Raw genomic sequence first — 25,688 nt, 5'->3', positions numbered from 1 at the left:
CCCAGAATGTAAGACTTAGTGAATTTATGGGGACAAGCACATTTTCATAATAACATAATGAATGTCTAAAAAGAAAAATGAGTTGTATTTCTGTGTCAAGACCTGTTTGACATTGACAAGAAGGGAAAAATTTGCTTGAGTGTGCAGAAAAACAAAACGAGACCTGGACGTTACTGTGTATAATTTGCTGCTCTCGACAGTGTTAATGCTTCAAAAAATGCTAGAGGTGCCTTGTTCATTTTTCTGTGCCTAAGAAAGTAGTCAAAGAGTGAGACCACACAAAGAGCAGGACCTGCTGATTTCCATTTCACAAATGTATTACTCCAGCAATGGCACAGTTCACGTGAAGTATCTTAATGAGACAGGCTACAATGCACTTTTTTGGGCTGAGTGTGTGCTCCCCCTGACAAGCTGATGCTTAGCCCCTGGAGACAAGTTAACTCGTGTGCTTTCGTCACCAGACTCATACAACATAACGGAACCTGTACTTATAATGTAATCTGCTCTGGTAAATGTGTTTTCAGATGCCAGGCTAATAAACAAAAAAACACAACAGTTAAATCTTCTTGCTCTGTCCTGCTGCACTACAAAGAGATTTTTTTTTTGTTCCCAAAAAAACATAGTAGTTACTAAAATGTACTGTATGACAATGCATCTGAGGATGAAACCAAAAGGCATCTATTGAAAGGGTGACGAGCCATTTGTTTGTTCAAACAAGTCCAGTAGCTCGAAATTATTTTTCAGTATTGAGGTGGTAAATATTAACTTCTACTAAATTCTTTATTTTAAGAAGTAATTTATTGTGTTTTCTATGTACAGTACGTGTACCATTTCAGCATATTACCCCTGTTCCCTCTCTGTAATCTGCTGATGTCAAATTTCTGACGAGGAGCAACAAATAAAGAAGAATTGCTATTATTAAAAAAAAAGAAGGTGTTGAGTATTTAATATGAACTTAAATACTAAGGTTGCTAATGTTAGAAAACTTTAGCTGGATCGCACTGTGCAAGTGACATTAGAGAGTGAATTTGTTGACTTGCTGACTTCTAGTTGTGCAAGACATACTGCATTTAATCCTTCATCCTCAACCTGTCATTTAACATGTGTGTGACCAAATATGTCACATGTACACACATAACATCATTTTTAATAATCCCATAAGGAACAAACCAACATGACGATAGCTTAGAGAACCGAAAAAGGCAACAAGTAAAAGCAGTAATATAACTTTAATTATTCAAGTATTTGTTTTTTAATATAAAAAACATACAATATATAACAACAACCCCTTGCGGGATAGATGCTTTCACAGTAAATGTCACATTAGCTTATAATACTACAAAACCTCTGAAAAAAAGAAAAGAAAAGGAAACTGGTGGCTATTGAAAGCCTCAATTTCTGAGAAACAAAAACTTTTTTTTTCGTGATGTCAGTAGCAGTGCTTCAGTCTGATACGCCAGATACACATGATAATACATCCAGTCAGTAATAGTTTCACCTACAGTTGCACGACTGTGTTTCTCTTGATGTGTGGAGGAGCTGCTGACATACAGCGAACATAAGCAGCAGGAGTAATGAGAAGCTCGAAGCTGAGAGACTCAATTAGTCTTCCTCAAGTCTGAAAATTTCAAAGTGCATCTAAAAAAGAAAAGAAAAAGAAAACAAACAACAACAAAAAAACCAACCCCAAATATACATCTGAGTATTTCAGACAGAAGAGGCAATGAGATTATGATGACTATATGTAAACAAGAACGTCATCAGGCAAAGTCTTTAAAGAAGCATCCGGTGATTTCTGCCATGTGGTTTCATTATTACCTATACTGGGGCAAAATGACCAATTGAAAATGACCAGTTATATCTCTAGGAGATTGGAAATTTATAATAGTCTAATTGTAAGCTTTGTATTTGACTTTGCATTATACTGTAAGAAGGATGCAAAGAGGGGCAGAGCAGCGCGAGTGTAAATGTAGTTTTTATCTCAACAGACAAGCTGATTTGTTGCTGGAACAGATTAATATTTGCATTCTTGTTGCCTAGGAACTCTTCTTTCATTTGTGAATACTATACAATAAAATGTATAACATTATAGCTGCGATGTAGTGATTTGTTACTTAATACTTTCCTGCACAGAACTTCTCTTTTGGCTAATAATATCAGGGTGCAGAGTCAGCAGCCATGGAGCTGTAGAGGTTCAGTGTCTTGCTCAAGGACACTTCAGTAGGGGGAGAAGGTTTGTCAGTGTGAGAGCTTGAACCTGTCCCTGCCCATTAGGCCACGCTGTTCAAATGGATGACACTCACTGATTTAATGCTTCTAAACAATAATGTGGTCGCACTGGAGCTAGAACACAAGAACAGAATTACTGTCAATAACAACACCACATTTCAATTATGCGTGAGAATAGGCGCTCTACAAGCCCCATGCATTCATTAACAATCATGAGGTGTAATCAGCAGAAAAAGACAGAGATGGTGTTAATGAAAACATCTGTCATGAAATAGAGACTTGCAGCAGCCTTCAATGTTTTTTTGTTGTTGTTTTTTTTTACATTAATCAGTGTGTAAATGATGAGGACTGAAAAAGGACAAAAGGCAAATAAAAGAAAAGAAAAGAAAAGAAAAGTTTTGTTGTTGTTCAGTGGTCCCCTAACATCTCAGGTGCTTCTTGCTGGACATGTCATTCCAAATGCGGTGCATCTCCTCCGGGGAGATCTGGTGGACGGTGATAACCCGCCTGTACCTGCAAAGACTGTAGGCCATTTTCCAGTGATTAAAACCACTGTTCTGATAAGGGTGTATACCCAGCTTACGCAAACACAATCCCACATAGACATCCTCCAGGTGCAACAGTCTTGTGTGTAATGAAGTCTTGTAGATTAGCTCAGCTACATCTGCTGAGAACACGTAGCCTGTGCCGGAGCAGAAGGGAGGGTATTTGTTCTCAGGGTACAAGTCTCTGGACATGTACCACTTACTGCGCATATCTCTAATAGGACCACCGTTTATCACATAGCCGGTGAAATATCTTCTTCTGGGCTTGGTGGTGGGCTTGAGGAGCTTGTATATCAGATTGTCCATGTTGACGAAGATGTCACTGTCTGTCTTCATGACGTACTGCGCCTTGGGGCAGAAGGTGGCCACCCAGCGCATGCCCATCATGGTCTTGAGGGTGAGGTTGTGGTAAGAATCAATAAAGTTCTCCACCACTATATCATGAAAGATCTGACTCTCCTGCTCCACCATCTGGTTGAGGACAGCGTCGGTGTTGATGCCCAGCAGAAAGACGGTGAGGATGCGGATGTCGCTGAAGGTGCTCTCATCCCCCCACGTCTCCCGGATGGCTTGGCGGGCGTCAAACTCCTTGTGAGTGGTGCTGATGAGGATTACCAGGAAGGGCGTGACGCTTTCGCACTTCTTCGGCTCGTTGATCACAAATTCAAAGGTGTGTGGGTTGAGGGGGCGGGTGCGGATGTTGGTGAAGGTGACGTTCTTGTGAGGTTTCACAGTCTTCCGTATGGACACAGACATGTGGCTGACATAAGTGGACGTCGGACGAGATATACTCAGGTACCAGAGAGCACTCGCCCAGCAGACCACTGTCAGCAGGTATAAACATGACACTTTTGAAGGCATTATGCTGCATTTAGGTGTATTTTGATGAGCTGGATCATGTAAGGCTTTCTTTCCATTAGCAATGTTTCACCCAGCAAGGCAGCATTAAGCTGCGCCACTGTGCAGTTTGACATTAATTGTCGGTAATGGATTACTTTAGAGAGAAGTGATGCTGTTTCTGTTTCAATGCAAAGCACTTTAAAGTGGTATGGATGTCCAGTTTCTCCTGGGGACACTGGAGCTTCTCCATTTATATCTGAAAGAGAGAGAGAGAGGAATGACATGAATATAAACACACACAGCAGGTGTATATATACATAAGACAGGTCTAAAATGTTTGAGTCAGTCATGAAAGAAACCATCACAGTTTGTTTTTTTTCAAAAACCAATACAGTTGTCAGTGGATGTAACGTGAATTAAATCCACTTGACTATCAGCTACAAGTTAAATGGATGAGGAAATGCTGCATGAATAATATTACATGTACACAATAAATAACCAACGCTCTGGAAAACATTGCACTCTCTGTATCAAACTTATCATTTGGATGGTGGGATCAAAAAAATATATAATCACAATTTCAATTTCTAAAATTAATTTGTTCCATCTGAGTGAGTCCAGTATAAGAGAGAAAGGAGAGGACTCTGATGAAATCAATATCTAATAAGTTTCATCACTGGAGAAAACATGTGGGGAAGACCGCGGTGCCATTAGCCGTTTAGCAGAAGTGACTCATTGTCAGACACATTTATATTATTCATTGCAGAGGTTTAGTTATTATTCACTGGCAACATGAATTGTGATGTGAGGATTGTGTGCACATTACTGCATCCCTGGTTTGCAACAGGCCAAATGTGCTGTGTGATTATTCACATTTTCTTTTTCTTTTTTTTTGTCTAACACTGAGTGATAAGCAACACTGAATATTCAATGGTTATGTTCATAATGAAGTTTATTTTAATAAAAAATGAGGGACACACAGTAACAACAACAGCAACATCCTGCAGATGGTTTCTTCAGAGCATTGTGAAAAACTGCAGCATTTTCTTCTAAAAATGTTTTTGCTTCAATGGAGAAAAACAGACCCTGTGAGTTATTTCATATATTATATTTTCATATCTGATACATTAATGTCTATACTTAAAGGTGTACAGAAAAGAAAATTGAATTTAAGCCCACTCTGGGTCATAAAATGAGTGTAATAACTCATCTATCAGACGATGTAGGCCAAACTTTGAGCAAAATTCTATTTTTGAGTAAATCCGGGATGAAAGTGTGTATTTTTTTTCCGCATTGGATAATGCAGGCGCACAAATTATACGTCAGTCTGTACACGATTCATCAGCCACTGATATTGAATCCGTAATCCGTCATTCGAACGTCTGAGACACGCACACACACACGGAGCTCGGTCTCGCCCCAAGCTTTGAATGTCCCGCCCGCTCAATAACGACCAATCAAATTCGTTTTCCTTACTTGGGTAAACTCGTGTTGCAGCTCGTGACAACTCGGCGCGACAAACAGGACAAACGGCCATTTCTATACACCTTTAAAGCAGAAGTAAGCGATCTGGTCGTTTTGGCTAACTTTCTGTCAGCAGATGGAGTTAGCAGTCCCCGCCCTCGTCCCTACGTCACCACATTCACGCGCATCCCTTGGCTGCACACACAGAGAGGACCGCCCCTTTATGCCGTTCTCTCTCCTCATTGGATAAAGGTTGTAGGATACAAGGAAAGTTTTCTCCTCGGCTTACAGCAGAGCAGAGTGACTGACAGACCCGTGTTTCGGACCCAACACTCTATAGAAGTGATTGCCGTCGGAAGATATAACTATTTAAGACTTATATTAACATAAATATTCCGCTTACTTCTGCTTTAATGTCTTTACTTCACTATTGTAGTTGATTAAATTGGAGGCAATTTTAAAGGGACAACGAGGAGTTTTGGAAAGCAAAGTGTTTTCACACTACATTTCCCATGAGCCTCCGCCCGCATGGTGAAATTCTAGGACCGGCGCAAGACGGACGAAAGCGAAGGTTCAAACGATCAGATACCGTCATAGTTCCGACCATATGTTATTCCCAAGACCCACCGGGCAGCGTCCGGAAATGCTGGGCGAGCCGACCGCTAATAATAATAACAAAATAACGATAAAGACAAAACGATACATTTATCGAAAATGGACCCATTAAAGGGACAACGAGGAGTTTCTATTCGGTTATAAAAAAGTCTCACGTTAATGTGGATGAATCTCCGCTACCCACACTTGTTAATGGGCCCATTTTCGATAAATACATCGTTCTGTCTCTATCGTTATTTTGTTATTATTAGTGGTGGCGGAAATGCTGGTCGAGCCGACCAGCGTTTCCTTCGTGGCGAATCATGAGAATAACGCAGCCGCATCGCCGTTTATGGTCGGAACTACGGTGGTATGTGAACCTCTCTGAACCTCTGACTTTAATTATTGATGAATGAAAACATGAGTCCGTCTTGCGCCCGGTCAAAGAAATGTACGGTGCGCGCGGAGGCTCATAAATGTAGTGTGAAAACACTTCGCTTTTCCGAAACTCCTCGTTGTCCCTTTAACAAGTGTTGGTAAGTGTTGGTAGATTCATCCACATTACGTAATATGAGACTTTTTTATAACAAAAAACAAACTCCTCGTTGTCCCTTTAAAGACTGAACATCGTTGGTTTAATTTCTTCATGATCAAGTAAATCAAGTGAAGTCAATCAAGTGTTGTGTAGCAGAAAGTATAATATTTAACTTTGATTGATAGAAATGGAAGTGGTACTTCAAATTTGTACTTAAATACAGCACTTTAATATGTTCATTTTCCTTATTTCTGTTAAATCATTACTCAGTTAAATGCTTTGAGTCACAATGTAAAAAATGTGATACATGGTTCTCATGCGCAGGCTGACATTTTACAAGAGGAGACAAATACCCTTTTAAACTCAAACCAAAAAAAAAGGGAAGAAGCTCTTGTTCTGTGGCACAAAGGAGCTGTGGGGTTGGCAGCATTCTGCATGACAGTGTGATATGGTGGCACAAAGGGAACACCGTGCCATGATATGCTTCTCCCCTGGGGTGTTTTATTTTTTTTTCCTTCCCCCCAGTTTGTTCAGTGCTGCATTGCTGCACTGTCTGCCTCTGAGCTGACAGAAATTTGGCATGTCTGTTTCTTGAACAGTCATTCTGCAGCACGGAGACCGGCGCAGCATTTGTTTGTGGCTTTGCACAGGTGGCTGAGCACCTACAGTGGCACGTTAGCATGCAGATCATGTATCCCGGCTTTTGAAGCACCCAGTGACTTTTCTTCCTCATCCTGTGACGGCAGATCAGACGATGCACTTCACAAGGGAATGGCCATAATGCAATAAAAGTCTGCATATCCATCTTCAAAGCTGAAGAGTAGCGAAATCCACTTTGAGCAGACAAATGAAGCCATAATAACATGATTTGAATTGACGCATGGAGTGCAATTACCTGCAGCATATACCAACATTGTACACAAAGGTACCCTGTTAGACTAAAGGACATGACATTAGCAACAAGAAACATGCACACACTTAGAACAGTGCTTTTCTCCAATCATACACCTTTTAATGAAAAACATACTGCCCTATCTTACATTGTGACAGCATCTATACTGTTTATTTGTGTTGGCTCCAGAATAGATTTTCTGGCAGTAGATGATCAGTTTAAGACTGTCTTACAAATTGTGTTGCTTCTCAGTCTATTTTCTGCTGAACCATTTTTCCCCTCGAGTCTTTCAGTAAAACTCTTATGTTGAGAGTACTTGCTCACAATATCCGAGCTCTCTTCCTGCGAAATTACTGTTAGATCTCATAGGATTTGGAAAAGCAAACGATCGTTATTAACAACAGTTTACTCAGGTGCAAGAGAAACCCAGACGCCAATATTTTATAATAGCAGAGGAGGGAGGAGGGTCAGGTGGAGGGGAGACAGAATAACAGGGACGGAACAAGCAATGGCTGTTTGCTTTTAGATTAGTAACACGGTAACAAAAAAAAAACCTACACAAACGTAAGCCACATGCTGTGTGTACATGTGTACAACATGGCGAAGTGCACAGAAACCAGGGCCAGCTGGTAGCAAGCAATCACTGTGTCCCACATTGTCACACATTGACACAACTGAGGCAAAGTTTATGTGACAGTGCATTTGGCTGGCAGTCTGTAAAACATAACCTCCAGTGGCTTTTCAGAACAAACACTTCTCATCTGGGTCTCATGTGCGTCTCCACCACCAGATTAAACAGACTACTAAATGTGTCCCTGACTCTGACTGATACAGAGGAAAATGCATTTTACAGCTTGCGAACGTCTGTCATGAAGAAGTTCAGAATGAACTGGGGATGCTCTTGTGCGTAGAAGCAAAACTGAAGTGGATTACTCAATGTCCTGTTGCACCGCTTTCTGAAAACAGCTGTTTCTCATGTGCTGACAAATTGAAGCTTGAACAAAGTGACAGAAAGCGCACGATAGATAGTCAACATGAAATGTTTGTGTGTGTGTTTTGTTTTACACATTGAGATATTAAACGGGCCTCTTTGCCACTGGACTGTGTGACAGCACATCAGTCCTTGTGGGGATATTTGTCAGTTTTCTGAAGGTGGTGGAGATGTCACTTGTAGAACTTCAGCCATCTGTGTCTTGATAATAAAATAGGTTAGAATACACTCTCTGAAAAGTGCTATGTCTTCAGGGAGGATGGGAATCTATCTGTGACTCACTGCTGTAAACTGAGATGGAAAGGGCTGTGGTTAGCTGGTAAGCATGCTAACTACACACTTGCCAATTTTTAGATACCACTTTAGATTTTTTTTCTTCCAGGGTGGGTTGTTAAATTGATAAATCAATGGTAAAACATGCATGAACACATCAAAAGATTAATTTAAAATTTGAGTTTAGATTCCATCACATATCATTTAATAGTTATTTAATGCTAATTATTATTAGATCAACATCACATGAGCGTGGAATTAACAAATTTTGTTTTTTAATTTAACAATTAATTACTGAAATCCTTTTCTCAGCTACATGCTTCTCAGCTACATGCTTGAGACAGTTCCTGAATAATGGGAATGAAAGGTATGCAACATTTCTTCTAGACTGATGTAGAGCTGTTAATGCAAACTTTGCCCATGTGGAAATACTGTAGCAAAACCCACAAATAGCTCTTTTAAAGCACTGAGATGTAGAAAATACAGGGGGCATGAGAGGGTGCCAAAGGGGTTGCCATTTACTGATGTTCAGGTTGAACTGTGGAAAAGATTCGGCATAACGATGCTTTCTGCTCTGCTGCCCCTTCACTGAGAAACAGTTTCCCAAGTAACATCTGACCTCAAAACCATCAAATACAGCAAAGATTTTTTTCCAAATGCGTTTTTGGTGTAATGGTGTAATAAAAGTAACTACGACCTAGATAGGTTAGAGTAACTCAGCATGGCTGTCGAGATGATAATGTTTAACAACCCTCCACTACTGGGTCAATGCATTTGTTTTGGAGTACTGAACTTGAAATATGTAAACCATCTGTCAGAAATCCATCAAACAAAAAAGGAAAATGCTCTTTTGACCCCAATTTGTTAAACGGCTCATTAAATGTGCACCTGGCAGTGACTTTTGTTGTCAACTCATATCCACCACCTGGTAAAACTCAGACAGCCTCTGGTTCTCTGTGTGTGTGTGTGTGTTGAAGCCTCGATATGGTTAGCTGGCTGTAACATTGGGGAGAACCTGCAGGCCGGCTGCCAGACCTTTGCAGAGCTATTATTCCAATCAGCCTCCATAATGCTGGATGTCACACTGAGACTCGGTCATAAAATCCCCTGCTCAGTGTGACTGGGCTGGTGGTGACTAGCAGAAAGGATAGTAAAATATGGTAAAATGCAGTCTGTAAGGAGGGGGACAGGTGCAAATGGTCAGACCTCTGAGCACTGGACATGCAGGACATGAAGCAAAGTACAAAACACGGCAGGGTAGGGAATTAAACGGGGGCATAATTATCCCATGCTACCAACAGAGACCTCATTTATCATGATTTATTATATACCAAGAGGTAAACTTGCAGAGGGAACAAAGCACAAAGACAGCCATTCATCAGGATGTGACATTTCTTTCTCTAAGCCTCTGGGTTGACTGTTTGGAGGACCGGTTTCTAAAAACAGCCATTATGCCCTCCTCTGCACACAACAAAAATGTTTTGATTCATGGGCCCCTGACCATGTATAGACAGGTCTCTTAAGTGTTTAACCAATAGCAGCCTCTCTGAACTAATAGATTACCTGATTGAATTAACTGCCCGATACAAAGCTTACTGGGGAGCGCCATGTGGCAAAAAAAACTCGAATTGATTACCGTAGCTTTTATTTGACACACACACTTTGAATATTGCTGGTTTATATATTTAATCACACAACACACTACTGGCATGAATTTAGTTAAAAATATTCTTTTTAATGACACACACCTTGCATTTGCTCCCTGCATGATGACCACAGTGTAGCTGCACCATGCTGTTTTCATGGAAACACCTCTGCAGCATTTGGTGATCAATGCAATGTATGAGATTTTGGATTCCTGTTGACTCTTGTTCGCAGAGTCTCTATTTAAGATGCAGATCTTAGCATGGGTCGCGCCCACAGCATGCATGTCTTTGAGTGACATGAAACACTGATGACTAGATCGCCTGACGGAGTGTAGATGTGTGGAAAAATGATATGAAAATTGAAACACAGCGAGTGGCAAAGTCTCAAATCCCCCTGCTCAGCACTGTGTTGCTGAGGGCCACATTTGCAAGCTTATAGCTGAGATTGAAGTGACCTTGAAGAAGAAAGGAAAGTGACCGTCTGCACAGTTTCAGAGCTATTAAAAGATGTTTTTCATAACATTTACTTGAACCTCTCTACATTTTATGAACCAATCTTGCCGGTGCCCTATTAGAAAACATAAATCAAACAAAAAGCCCAGTTGGAAAGACATTTTCTCAACTATAGTGCCAGATCCCTTACCCACAAACAAGGCTGTAAAGCTTGCACATCACTCTGTCTGCACAAATGCTCCTCTCCAGAAAGACCATTGTGCACCATAAGATCTGTTGTTCTAGACGCTCAGATTGCTTCAGTATATCAACTGAGTAAACACACGCTTCCTCTGAGTAATGCCACACATCCCTTTCACGTATTAGACTGGAGAGACACTTACTGTGCGTCATTATTTACTTTTTTCTGAGCTGTGCCCGTTACTCTTTGATACAGTAGGTCTATTTCCCCTAGTTGCCATGGGTACCCAAGATGTTGTATAAATGAAAGTGGAATCAATTCAGTGACCTCCAAAGTTTTTGTCCACTAATTCAGACTGAAGCAACACCCACTTGTATGAATGGCTGCTGCTTTGTCTGTCGAGACTCTGTGGTGCAATGCAAACTATCATCATGAAATTGAACAGTCATAGGAAAAATGTCTTTGTGAAATAACAATTGACTTTAGAAAAAGGAAATTTTACAATAAGAACTGCTGAAATGAAATTAAAACGACCTCCAATAAACGGCAAGGAGGATTATATAACATTTCATATGAATTCGTTGCATTTTTAAAATAATATTGAATGAAGAATTGACGAATAGTCTCTACTTATACAAATTATACATTTCTTAATCTATATTTATGTACCCTCCAGATATATTATGGCATAATAAAATGTTATACTTTGATTTCTGAGATGGTTTTTACAAACACACATAAAATAATCACTAGAAAGTTACTTCTTGAAGTTACAACTTCTTCAAACTTTACTTCCTTCATTGAACTTGTGAATATGAATATGAAATATTGTTCATTTAAGATGCAAAATGTCTGTTGCTTCTTATCCAGTCCTTGAAACAACAACATGAGGATACAATCTTCTGATAGAGACATATACACAGCATAACCTACCCACATTAGCAGTTTAATAATGTTCTGCATCAGTGAGAGCTTGCCTCTGAGGTGTGAAATCCTATACCAGATGAAAAGGATCAGTTCTTCCATTTTCCATAGACTCCTCTCCTTTATATTGCTCCCTGACTGAAACATTAGGGGAATATTGTCATTTACATATTTTATTCTTAGGGCTTGATCTGAATAGCATTCTGCTATAATATCAAACCAAACACTGGGGGAAAAATCTATACAGCAATTAAATGAGTAAAGCTACATTAGGCTGAATGAAAACTTTTGATAGATTGAAAAACATAAAACTAAAATCGCACTTTACTCCCTTGAGTGTCACCACGTCTTACAGAAAATGAATACAATGTATACATGTTGATAGGCTATCTGAATGCTGCTCTTCAACACATACGCTTGGGTGGAAGACCACTTTCTGCTGTACAGTGTACCAGAAAATGCAGGATTAGATTTATAATAGGTACAAACAGTTTTTCCTTGAGGAAGTGAAGTGTAAAATAATCCTACACAGGGGTTGATGGTGGAGAGTCATTCAGGTTTCATTATCACAAGCACAATTATACTTTAAATCAAGAGGAAATGGCAGTTCATAATCATATACTGTAATATAAAGGCAGTGCATGGCTAATTTTAATTAACTAGAGGGTGCAGTAAAATGTAAGAAATTAGATAGAAGTGACTAAGCAGTGATTGTCCAGTCATAACTTGCCAACCACAAGAAGACATGACAGGCCTGCAGAGTAAATATCATCATTTATATATATATATATATACAGTATATACGTATATATATATACATATATACATACTGTATATATATATACACATACAGTATATACAGTATATATACTATATATAAAAACACAACATAATTTAGATCAACATAAAGAAGAAACATTAAATGTGTTTCTGGACTGTCAGGAAATGTTTATTTGTAAGCTACAACTTCTGCTTTTGTCGTGGTTATGATTTAGCACTCGATCACATCACATGGTTAAGGACGGTTAAAAAACATTATTGCCTTTGATACAAATTTTAATAATATAATGGTAACATAAATGACATGACAGGACATATTTACAGTGCTTATAGTTATGCCTGCATTTTTGTATTGTTCTTTAATTAGAAATTGCTTGAACTGCCAGTTTATCAGGTATACCTAATTATAACTACAGTAATACCGTCTAATGTTGTTTGAAATCCCAATGTAGCCCATGTCTGGCCCTCTGCGTTGTGTTTCGGTACGGACTGCTCCAGGTGGGGTTCGAACCCTGGTCTCCCGCACGGTGGCGACGATGCTAACCGTTTTGCCAAGAGATCAATGATCGCTTGGCAGTCGGGTTTGCACGTCTTTTATGGGTGAGTGAGTGCACCCGGACCCTTCGTTACACCAACACCATTACAATTAAACTACTAGTATCACAATTGTTGATTATGTCTGCCACAGAAGTATAACAGTCGCTGACAAAAACAAGAATATGTAAATCCATGGAATCTGTAATGTAAAGACTGTAGGGCATTGAGGGGCAAATTTGATGTTTTAAGAACTCAGTGTAATTTATTCAAACAACTTATACTGTATGTCTCCAACTTTTGATTCTGGAACTGGAGAAACAGATTTAAAAAACTGCATGGTGGAATAAACATTAAGCAATATTATCCGTACCCAAGACTCTTCCTCCATAAACATGCTATGTGTTTGTTATGTTATACTTTGAACAGGACTGGGTTCCTAATTAAAATACATTCAATTGTTCATCACCTGAGGACAAACAGAACATGCAGTTTTGAAGAGGAGGTGATCCTATTTACGACTTGCTGGTAAAACTGTTCTTGTTAATTTTAATCCTGGGCACAGCAGAGTGTGTAAATACGTCACTAGGGGTGAAACATAGAGATTAATTTGCCGGTTTCACTGGTAGTTGACAGGTAGAGTCAATCTAGATTCTGTTACAGTTGTGGACCGTGTCGCCTTGCTGCCATCACATGTGTCTGAAAAGTATTAGCCCTGAAGTAGGGGGAGCTGGATGTTTTCAAAGCAGATCTGCAGACAAACAGGAAGCTGGCACCCTGCTGAGATGATGGCTGCATTCTTCATACCTCAACAGACGCTGCCAGGTATCCACTACTCTTTTTTTTTTCTCCCCGGCCCTTCCCCAATGGCACCTTGTGTTGCAAACTGCATGCTCGCAGAATAAAAATGCCCACCTTGATGCCCATTAAGGACACAATCAGCCACCACTGCAATTTTTTGATGAGCTACTTTGGAAAAACAATCACAGCCTGCAAGAGCTACTTTTAAACTTTTCTTTATTACTGTAATCCTGGATTGAGAGTCTGAAGTCTGTGAAATATCCCAGACATGGATTATCATTCCACGCTGCCGGCCTGATGGATAGTTATTGGACAGAAGTGCTGGAAAAGTGTCAAGAAGTGTGAGAAATAAAATAAAACTTCTTCCTTATTACCAGCATAACACAGCAACTGTCTACCAAGTGACAAAACAAGCTGATGACTAATACTCATTTCTCAATTTATAACACTCTGAAGAGTGTAAAAAAGGATTATGCAATTTATTACACATGGCCTTCATATAGCTGATTCGATGGAAATATCCCCACATAATAATGATACAGTTAATTAAAGTGCTTGAGTTAGGAAAGCTTCGTGAAATGATGAAGTCCACTGGCCTGCATCAATCAGATCAACCCCTCTAAGAACTAAAATGTGCTATTGCCTACATACTGTATCTCTGTACAGCTGAAAACAGTGGATAATTGATCTGTTCATTAACTGCTAATTAAAACATGAGATCGCTAATTTATAATCTGTATCTCTATAGTAAAAACATTATAATTAGAGACAAAACTGGAATATACACCGATCAGGCATCATGACCATTGACAGGTGAAGTGAATAACACTGAATAACACTTTATCATGGCACCTGTTAGTGTTTGGATTAGGCAACATTTTGTCCTCAAAGTTGATGTGTAAAATGCAGGAAAAATTGGCAAGCGAAAGGATTTGAGCGAGTTTGACAAGGGCCAAACTGTGATGGCTAGACAACTGGGTCAGAGCATCTCAAAAACTGCAGCTTTTGTGGGGTGTTCCCAGTCTGCAGTGGTCAGTATCTATCAAATGTGGTCACAGGAACAGGGTCCAGGGCTGCCAAGGCTCATTGATATACGTGGAGAGCAAAGGCTGGCCCGTGTGGTCCGATCCAACAGACGAGCTACTGTTGCTCAAATTCCTGAAGAAGTTACTGTAATGCTGGTTCTGATAGAAAGGTGTCAGAATACACAGTGCACATCACAATTTGTTGTGTATTTGGCAGCAAAAGGGGGAGCAACACAATAATAGTCATAATGTTATGCCTGAGCGGTGTATGATGTAATTAACGATCTGAATGTTGATCTGATAGATAGATAGATAGATAGATAGATAGATAGATAGATAGATAGATAGATAGATAGATAGATAGATAGATAGATAGATAGATAGATAGATAGATAGATAGATAGATAGATAGATAGATACTACTTTTAGATACCAACAACTGTGCTAGTTTTGCTGATAGAAAAAGATGTAGAGATAAAATACAGGTATATTGTGTAATGTATATTTAAGGGCTTGTAGAGCTCAATAGTCTCAAAACGTCTGGCTGAAGTAATTTCTCCAAAAAAAAAGGAGAAAATGTGATTGATTGTGATTGATATTAACATATTTAGAGGTCTGTAATGAAGGGAAAGAGGTTGCTACTTCTTTAGGTGTTTAGGTAGTTGTCAGGAGTGTTATGGTCACTTACAAGTAAACCTAAGAGCAGTGGCTAATATATGTCTCTCTATAGGTTCTAGGAAAGCTGTAGATATCCTACTGCATGCACATGTATAGGCTCATCTCTATTCTCAATCGAACATCAATACACATGTCTGAAGCTCCTGCTGCTCCTGACGGTTTAAAAAGAATTTGTTTGACTTTTTCTCCCACACTTCCCTCTCTCCGCTACACTCATCTTCTCAGAATTGTCCATGAACTCTTCAGGCGTTCCTCGCAGAAATGAGTGATTTTTCCATATAAATGTTTCCTGCAGTGGCCATTTACTGTTTGGACCAGAGGCATATTTCTATGTGCTGTCCAACAAATGATTCCTCGCAGTAAACTACCCCACAGGGAGCAGAGGCACTCAAAAACTGAGCTTAAATGTGTCTGGCAGACAAAGCAACAAACAGCCATTACTGTGCTTGAAAAAATGGAAGCACAACCTTCTTTTCATTGATCATTTTATCCCTCAAAATGGAATTTATTTGTTCATGCATCCTTGAATCCTTGAGTAAAAAGAAGAAAAAAATATCTTATTTGCAGTCTTTTAAGTTGCTGTTTTAGATAGTGGAAGTGTATTTTGCAGTGTTTATAAGATGTTACAGAAGTACAGAGGGATGCTGTAGTTTCCCTGGACTTTCCCTCAAAAGTGTGGCTCTTTATTTCAAAAGACATTCAACAAGTCCACAAGAAATTGAAGTATTTCCTTTGTTGTGGTATATTCAAGAATAATCTCCAAGGAAGAGTGTGGAAAACCTAAGCGACTCACTTCTAAAGAAAATACTGTCAGCGCGCTGGTAACGACAGTGTCTCCTTTTTTCCTGTGTCCTGTGGATCCAGTCCTGTCCTGTGTGTTTCTGTGTCTTGTCCCAAGTAATATGATGTGAAGGGCCCTCATTACTGAGGCCAAGACACTAAATTAAACAGGATGTGACACTGCACAGAGCAGCAATCAAACTCTAAACCTCTGATTCCTCTCTACAGCCCTGGTCACTGTCCCTCCAACAGAAAAAAAGAAGATTTTATTCTGAAATGTTTTGATGAAACACCATGTCCTCTTCTGTATGCCACAGTTGTGACCACAGGTTACATTGTCTTAGCAAATTATCCCTACAGGGCTGACAGTACTGCAGGAAATGCTGCCAACCAGATGGCAGGTCACCACATACAACAGATTCATGGGTCTAAATGCAATCAAACTCCAGGATTAAGTGAATACCCGATGAATTGATATACAAGTGTGTAAACCACAGCAGGGGTTTAGAGCTCTGGCCCCTAAATGAGTTTGATGCATATGACAGAGTATGGAATAACGAGGACTCTACTTGACTGACTGGTCTGTTCCAGAGCGACAAAGCATTTCAGGCCTAAACAGACATGTGCACGTACTGCTGTAGCTTTAAGGTAAGATTTTCTTTCACATTCAAAACATTTATTGCACTTTTTCCCCCAACTGAGCTGCAGAGCTTCTATAGTGAGCTGGTATTATATTATACAAGAAAGTCTCGAGGCTATTTGAATAACTGTGGGGACTTGGAACTATATTTGCAAGCTATTCACCCTTTAATTCCTATTTACTGTCTACTGGATAAATGCTGAGTAGTTTGACCAATTAAATGATAAGCCCTCAGTACTCTGTAGTCCATGTCTAGTCCACTTGCGGCAGTGAACTGATTCTACTGACTAGTTTTCCATGTGTAGTCAGAGCCTGATGTAGCCTATTCTTTTGTGGCAGACACATCAGTTTTGGTCAAAAAAATGATCAAAAAACACATTAACAATGACATGTTCCTTCATTACTGTGGACATGGGCACTGTAGTTTCATTTGACTCAAGACTTCCTATCATTTTCTCTACCACAAATGCCAAATTTACCAACTAAGCCACAAAATGTGAATTTGTTTGTGTTTTGAGTAACATTTACACTGCTTAGTAGTTTTAAGAAATTACCTAACATCATTGGTTTTAGGCTACGCATGAGATTAGTTAACAATAAGAAAAACATACTATAACAGCAGCTTTATCCTGTGAATCTGAGTGAATAAAGTGGAGTAGAGAGGGGTGTTTTGCAGGCCTTATAATTTATTCCAAACATGACTGACACCCTTTGAAGATTTTGAAGATTTAACTCTGGACCCCCTGCTTCAAATAAAGAAAATAATGACACAGGTGAGGCTTTTCGGAGCTTCTGGATAGAAGTTATTATGCAGATTATCTTACACAAAATGCCAACTGCACATGTACGAAGCAGTTCTCAAATGTCAGACAAACACAACTTTGAGTGATGTGTTCAGTGTTACAGAGAGTGCCCTGGATTCCTGGCATTAGCACACAGCCAGCGGATAAATTGGATTGGAGCTATCCGGGCATCGGCCCTGGCACATAGGCTCCCAGACATTATCAGCCTCAGCTAAGCTTTGACATGTCTTCCATCAACGCAAATTATTCACTCAAACTTTTCCACCTCAGAAACAAACATGTATCGTTTGCATGCTAGTCATTATCATGGACAAAAAATGGATTTCAATACCAAACTAACACGACAACTAATCGTCCATCGTGCAGCAACACCAGTCAGTCACACACTGTCAGTCATGCAGCAGAGGTAAACTAGGACTTACTGGGCTAGCATCTAAAATATGTCTGATATTTTGATACACAGGAGTGCTGCCATGGATTTTGGACCCCATGAATGGATTTGTCCCAGTGGGAACCACCACCACAAGCAATTTATTATTCAAGAGAAATATTTTACTAATAAGTGGGGGAAGAAAATGCAGCACCCAGATGAAACCCGCAACAAAACAAGGAAGGACCTCGATGTCTCTCTTGGCCTCAACAGCCAGCAGCAGAATAATCAGCCTCTGCAACTCCAAGGTCCTCAAGGACCAAACTTTGGGCCTTTTCTCTGACATGTATAAATGTTACACTGCAGGGGAAAGAAGTCCAACTTTAGTTGTTCTCTTTCACTTTACGTTTAGAACTTAATGTCCTATCCCTGCATTCATGTTAGTGCCAAGGACTAGGCAGAGACTTTGGTCATCGCCTCCAAAAAGTTGGGAGCATCATGACTAAGTGGCTTGGAAAAATCTTAACAAAATCATCTAGTCAGTATGTTCAGATAAAATGCTTGGATCTGCCTACATCTTCATTATATAGTTCATTATAGTTAAAGGTGTGTTGCTATGGCAATACTGACAGGAAAGGAGCAGAATCATAAAATAACCGGCCTGAAAGGTTTACTGAGATCTATCAGCTTTTAGTGTGAACCTTTGTACCTATATGAAAAGCTCTTATCGCCCGCTGCCATAGACAAGGCCATGAATTATTTCTTCAGCAGGACACATTCTGTTTATTAAGCCTTGTTTAATCGTTCTACTAACGTTGCGTCCTTCTCATTTTATCCTTGAGAGTAGACAAAATAATAGAAACGCCCACCAGTATTACATCACACAATGTGAAAAAACCTTAAACTTTAATCTCCTAAACGTTTTTTTCTTGAACAAAACAAAATATTACAAGCGTAAAAAGCTAGGTTTTACAGTATTGCAGCAGTTGTGTATTAGATATACATACATCAGCTAATAGTTTAGCGTAGTAAGGTAGTGTACCTTATATAATAAGAACTGATAAAAAATACTTTCTTCTTGCATGTCAATACAACTCAGACCCACAATCAGTCAATAAAATAGATAGGTAAAATAACATTGTAAGAAAAGAACAGATTATAAAAATCTTGAAGCAGAGGGGAGACTGGGGACAGTTGCAACAAGGGACGGTTGCAACAAGCCTTATTTCTCCAATCAGAAACATGCTGACGTGATGATGACACTCACACTGCACATTCACAGTTAGACCCTCTACCCACCAAGAATAGAAAAGACATATTCAGCATCTGCTCCTGCTTGTACTGAGACAAAGTTGTTTTAAGGGTATGAAAGTAGCTTTTTTCTTGAGCTGTTTGTCATACTGTCCTGACCTTTTGTATGAATGAATCCAAACCTACCTAGTTTGAATCACTGTTTTGTTGACTATCAAATGACATAGTTAGCATGTGTCAGTGTCATTATGTCTAGCTAGTATATGATGTTGTGTCATGGCTGACAGGGTGGGGACGGTTGCAACAGCTGCCATTTGAATATGGAAGCACTATGCAAATGCAAATGTATAAAATGAAACATTACACACTATGGGCCGGATTTACTAAAGGTTTGCGTGTATTAAAACGTGTGCAAACGTGATTGCACGCGCAAACACACGTGGAACCTGATCTACTAACCGGACGCACCGAGGATTGCGTCTCTCAAATGGGCAAAATAGCACGTGCAATCCATTTAGCGTGTTTGCCTTGATGAATATGTAAATATGGGCGTTTCTGCCAGAACACGCAAAATACTGGGAGGAGTAGATGCAAATCGATTCATTTAGCGCACGCAATGTGATTTACCAAACCAGGAAGAGATTGCGGTGGCTGTTTTTGCCTCTTTATTTACCACGTCTGAAAGCATGTACTAACTGATACAACTTTGCCAAAACGTATGCGTTTATTGATTTGATACCTGTCAGAGCCTCATGATCTTACATCTCTGCATTTCCTCACGTCTGGGTAAATCTGTAACAGTTTTTCAGCCGTGTTAAAAGTCATTTACGCGCCGTTACGCACGGGGCACGTCTGTCCTGCAGTGCGCTCCTCTCCTCTCCCCTCCTCTCCTCTCACCTGGCTGCTCAGCTCCGTCTCTCAGTCCCGGTCCCGGACTGAGACGTCACCGCTGCCTTCACTCGCCTTTGATCCCCCTGGTCAGTGGTCAGAGCGTTTAGATCCGTGTGTCCCACCTGAGCTCTCTATTAATCCACTCGATCATGGGCGGCACACACGCATTATAGGTGTGTGATTGTCGCTGCAGCTGCTGCCTGTTCGTCAGTATATGACGAGTTGGGCCCTGTAGCGATTTGTGTTTATTTATCTAAACAGAGCGCGAGAGAGATAAACACACATGCTGTCATATGCATCGGATCAAATGTCATTCTGTCCCTTCGTCCGTCCAGCTCTTACCACGCGCAAAACCCTCATTTACATATTGCGGTTTGCACGTGTTTTCATTTAGCGTGTTACTCTTAGTAGATCACCTGTTTTGCGTGCACTAACCAAACACGCAATATTTTAGAGGGCGCAAACAATATAGCGCCCGTTATCTGGGATCTTAGTAAATCCGGCCCTATATGTATTTTATTCCTCATGATGAACAGAACAGTCAATTATATTAAACCATGAGAGACGATTTCAAAATAATTCCCCAGATAACTTCCTATAATGAAATATGCAATTTGTATCTAAAGCCTAGTTGTATCTTATTCTATGGGACAGAAGTAGCCACAAGTACATTTATTTGATGTCATACAGTGAATAAATCATCCAAAAGTAGAGTACATGTTTATACAAGTTTTTTGTATTGCAAATAGTTCCATTCTTCTTGTCTCACACTAAGCTATTGAGTTTTATTACTGTTAACCTCTGCACATTGACTCAAGGGCTATGTTCCACGCAAAACAAAACTCCAACTGTTCTCTGATAAATATTACTAAATAACTAAATAATAGTATTATTGTAAGACAATGCATATTTTAGGAATGCTATGCTTATTGAGACAAAAATCTAAAGTTAATTAGTGAAATTTAATGTATGTTTAATGTTGCAACCGTCCCTTATCCGTGTTGCAACTGTCCCCACGTTTGGGGTCAGTTGCAACGTCTGGATTCTTCCATTCAAATGAATATTGTGATTGATGTGTTATATGTAACCATCTTTAAATGGTATGACTAATTAGCTGACAAATGTATGTTTAATCTATAAAAGTTTGGTGAGCCTAGTCCAAATAGTCTCTGAGTAACTGAGAAAAATGTAAAAAGTGTTGCAACTGTCCCCAGTCTCCCCTAATCTGTGTTGGCAAAAATTGTCATCTGAAGGTAATGAGACTGCAGTTCAGGAATGTATTCCAATTTTATTAAATGAACTGAAGGCAATAAAGATGCTGTGCTTTTTTAATTGTATACATACTAAAAAGTCATTACCTCCTTCTTTCCGGTTGATGAAGGGACACAATAAATGTACATTTTTGTGTGTTGGGCCTGATCACGTGCCAGCCGTTGCACAGAGTTGAGAAGAAATGCACAGACTTAATGAGAAGATGTTTGCTAAGGAGCCTCTCCAGCCAACCGTGTCACATCACAGAGCAGCCAGGTAGTCATTAGAGGGACAGATGGTGATGCGGCTGATTGGTCTCTCTGCTGACCTATTTGAAGGTGTTTTTCCTCATCATACCTCTCCTCAGAAGTAGTGAGCAATGTAGGAAATAGTGCTTCCCGTATAAAAAAACAGAAATGCAAAGTACACTTCAGTAATCTCCAAGATACCTATTGGAGCTTTGATGTGTGGGAGACTGGAAGGCACTCAATGAGCTTGTGAATTACTCATGATTAAAAGGCAAAAAAAAGAGAGAGAAATGTGTCTTTTTTATTGCTAGAAGCCATAAAACCAGCTATCAGTTTGCCATCTTAAAATGTTCCTTTTGCACAAAAATCATCTGCAATGAAGATATGAGATGGATTACATGCAAAATGAAAATGTCAGCACTGGATGAGTAAAGATGATTTTGTGTTGGTTTGTGCGACAGAAAGGGATGAGCTGAGTGAAATGTGAAATGTAGACAAAATGAGGAAGCTGCATCATCCTCAGAGTGAAGATCCCCTTGACAACCTGATTGTAACTTGTTGAGAAAGAAATGTCCCAAACAACCTAAAGCCAGTAATCTCTTAATGACGTCTCCCATGTTTTGAATTTATAGCTGAAGCCAAACATTTTTACTTGCAGTAGAAATAAAACAGCATGCAGTCCAAAAGAAAAAAAAAGAGTGTCATTCCCCAAATGCCTTTCGAGTTTCATTTCAGAACAAGATGAAACAGGAAGCAGTCGCCACAGGAACAATGAGTGCTACAGTAAATGGGAATTATGGGTCATTTCTATAGCGCCTGTCACTGCACCACTGCAATCAAAAAACAGAGCAAAGAGTGTGAAAGTCACAATCTTCCCTGATGCTGAATGACGGAAACTATCATTTCCTCTGTTTCCTAGAACCACAAAATAAACATCTCATGAGGTGGGAAAACAGGTGTTCGAAACATTTAGATTAGTCATGGATATTATTTTCAACAGGATGCACCTTGTCTGCAAACTTTGATTAGTGTGTGGTGGAAATGTAATGTTGTAATAAGGCATAACCAAATTTTCCACAAGTATATAGTAGAGTGTATCTATATCTATATCTATATCTATATCTATATCATATCTATATCTATATCTATATCATATCTATATCTATATCCATACTATGTCAGTGGGAATGTAAAACTCACCACAACAGTCACTAAGCCTTCCCAAAAACTAGCCGTTGCTAACCAGCCACAGCATGTTGCCTCAGCCTGAGTCTGAGTTGGAAACAACAATGTTTTATGATGTTCCCCCTGCTGTCAACATTTGCTGATGTCCTTTTGTCATGTCAGGCTGCCTGCCTTAAATATACACTTGAAGCCAAATCGAAAATACTTCTATCTGCCAGCGGCTTGTTAATGTCACATCTTCGCAAAGTTAAGTAATTAAGTATAATAGTTAGTTAAAGTGTTGTCTTGGCTCCGTTGGTGTTCTTGTGCTTGGCAACACAAACATGGAAATCAATAAGATTTAATACTGTCAGTGCTGCTGGCTGTTTTACTGCACTGAAGCTGATCTCTTATGTCTTGTCCTCTGCTGGCTGATAATTTCTGAATGCACACTGCTGCTGCTGCATGTACATTATGACGCCTTCATATTGCTTCGTGCACACTAGGAGATGAATTCATTGAGGTGCATTTCTCGAACGTGTTATTGTTTTGGAAGGGGGGTCTCCAACATGGATCCCTGCAGACTTGCTCTGTAGGAGACAGTTGTAGTGTGCATATTGTGTATTAGCTTAAGGAATGTTTTCTTTTTTCTACAGAGTTTGGTGTTTGCTTATGAAGAGTGAGAAGGTCAGAGCCTGGAAATCAAATACCTCTGCACATTCTCTGTATTTACAAAATAAAATCTGTTCAGTGTGAGTCAGTTGAATGAGCTTTTCTAAATCTGCAATGTCAAGTGTTTCGTCCTTACAAAATAGTTTGCTATAGACATGCAGAACAGAACGAAAACATATTTGTTGAAGTATCTCAGCTTTTATCTCCTCAAATGAAATTTAAGCATTGACAAGAAGTGTCTGTCGTCATTGGCTGTATGATGAATAATATCGCTGTATTATCGTTAGTGTAGGGCTGTAGAACATCAAAACAATGTAGCGAGTCTCTGAGCTCACAACTTCCCAAACAAGGCCTCAGATACACAACTGTGAATGCACATGGACAGATACTGCAGGAATCTCTTGAAACCACATGCACCTGAATGCTAATGCTTGTAGGACGCGTTAATGTGCCATGACAAGACTGGGAGTGTACAGAATGAATTACTGCCAAACTTACAGTACATGGACCACCTTGTTGTCTGAGATAAGTCATGATCATACATTATAGCAGTGAGTGTGGAACATGTGATTAAAATTACACTTCTATGCCAGCACCCCACATCATGATAGTACTATAGATTTGTGTCCATTATGATGCCACAACCATGTCAAAATTATGAAAGAGCTCCCTATCCCAGTACTTAAGATAAACATTCATAGATGCTTATGCCACTGTTGTGATGGTTTATAGCAGTGGTGGCACAGTTAGATTTGGTAGAAAGGGCTCTGCTCTGCTGGGAAGACTAATCCCTCCATAACAACCACATTTAATCTTAGTGAAGTCAACTAAAACCAAAATCTCAGCTCATCAGGAAGATGATGTGGTGCGAGGAGCTGCGGCAGGAAAAAGTTGAAGGTATCAACAGGGGTAGGATTGTGACCATAAACAGCGTAAATGACAGCAGTCCACAAAGTTGTTAATTGTGCAGCTTCTAATCAAACACTTTACTGTCATTAACCTCCGTGGCTGCCTTTGTGCTAACTGCAGCCTCCCTCCCCCCTCCCTCCATCTCTGCTGCTTGTAGTATTTTAACCATGCAGCTCTAAAAGAAACCCATTGGCAATCAGCGTTTCCTGAATGAAAGGTCAATTGCACTGTGTCTCTCAAACTGGCTGGACATTGGCGAGCGTTGCGGATTTTTTGTGTCAGAGTTAAATCAGATGAGCACCAAGTCGACAGCTCCGTGTCGGGAGGAGGCCGAAGTGAAATGGGAAGTGAAATCTGGTTTGTCAGGTTGTAATGGCTGCGCTGTGCACTGTATGAATATGATTGCACCTTATTAGCCAGCTTGTGGCCGAGCTTATGAATGAGCTGGTGATTGTTCGACATAAATATAACAGAGCTTCTTGTCACGCAGTGGTAAAAGCACAGGTGTAATTGATATCATCAATAATGGCCATGTTTTCCATTTAGGTGAGCTATAGTTTCACAGTTTTGGCACCGTGCACGCATTCTCTCTGTCACACTAGCTGTCACAGCTTACTGGGTCACTTTATGGAATTAAGCTGTTGTTAGCGAAATTTGTTTCACCTGTGGTTTTTCCTGCTATAGGGCAAATCAAAATGTCTGCTGTGAGAAAAATGAAAAAGGAATGCAAGCGTGACTTCAGTTCTCTGCTAAAGCTAAGCTCCACTGCACAATTCTTTCATGTTTTTTAAACTGTTTCGCTCAATAGACGATGGAGTACAGAAAGTTTTACCTTATCCAGAGGGTCAAATCATTTTCAAATGAACAAATCCTCTTATTAGTGGTATATCCTTATCCTTCTACAGTAATATTGTATCTATATTTAATTTCTATATTCAATGCTAAATGAACAATATACATCCGTAGCCTCTGTGTACTCCACTGTTGAAGAGTTGGTGGGTTATTTTGTCCAGATGGCCGTGAAAGCACTGTGCGACCTGCCTCATCACAGCTCGGGTGGCAAAATGGACCATGTGCTTTTCCACTGTGTATGAAATGGATCCCACCCCTGCGGTCATATGGGAGAATCAGACATCATCTTTGAAGTTGGCAGTGATTTTTCAAAACACTTTTTCCACAAGGCAGATGCTTCCTGGTGCAGGAGCTGTTTGGCTGCTGCTCATCTGGTACACAAATAGATTAAAATTGAAAGACCTAGAGGCTTTAATGGAAGAATAAAGCAAGATACTGATAATGGTGGGCGTTAACGGTGCAGAGGTTGCTT

General features: G+C 39.8%; 1 protein-coding gene across 1 annotated transcript; it reads right to left on the bottom strand.

The window, feature by feature from the left end:
• Positions 1–2,648: 2,648 nt before the first annotated feature.
• On the bottom strand, positions 2,649–3,644 carry b3galt1b (UDP-Gal:betaGlcNAc beta 1,3-galactosyltransferase, polypeptide 1b; the record flags this gene model as incomplete). Its single annotated transcript, XM_083996503.1, has 1 exon — positions 2,649–3,644. The coding sequence occupies exon 1, from the start codon at positions 3,633–3,635 to the stop codon at positions 2,649–2,651; it is 987 nt and encodes a 328-aa protein (XP_083852629.1). The 5' UTR covers positions 3,636–3,644.
• Positions 3,645–25,688: the final 22,044 nt, after the last annotated feature.

Source organism: Trachurus trachurus, assembly GCF_905171665.1.
Source record: "Trachurus trachurus genome assembly, chromosome: 21".
Classification (NCBI taxonomy): Eukaryota; Metazoa; Chordata; class Actinopteri; order Carangiformes; family Carangidae; genus Trachurus; species Trachurus trachurus.
This window is presented reverse-complemented; position numbering and strand designations above follow the sequence as displayed.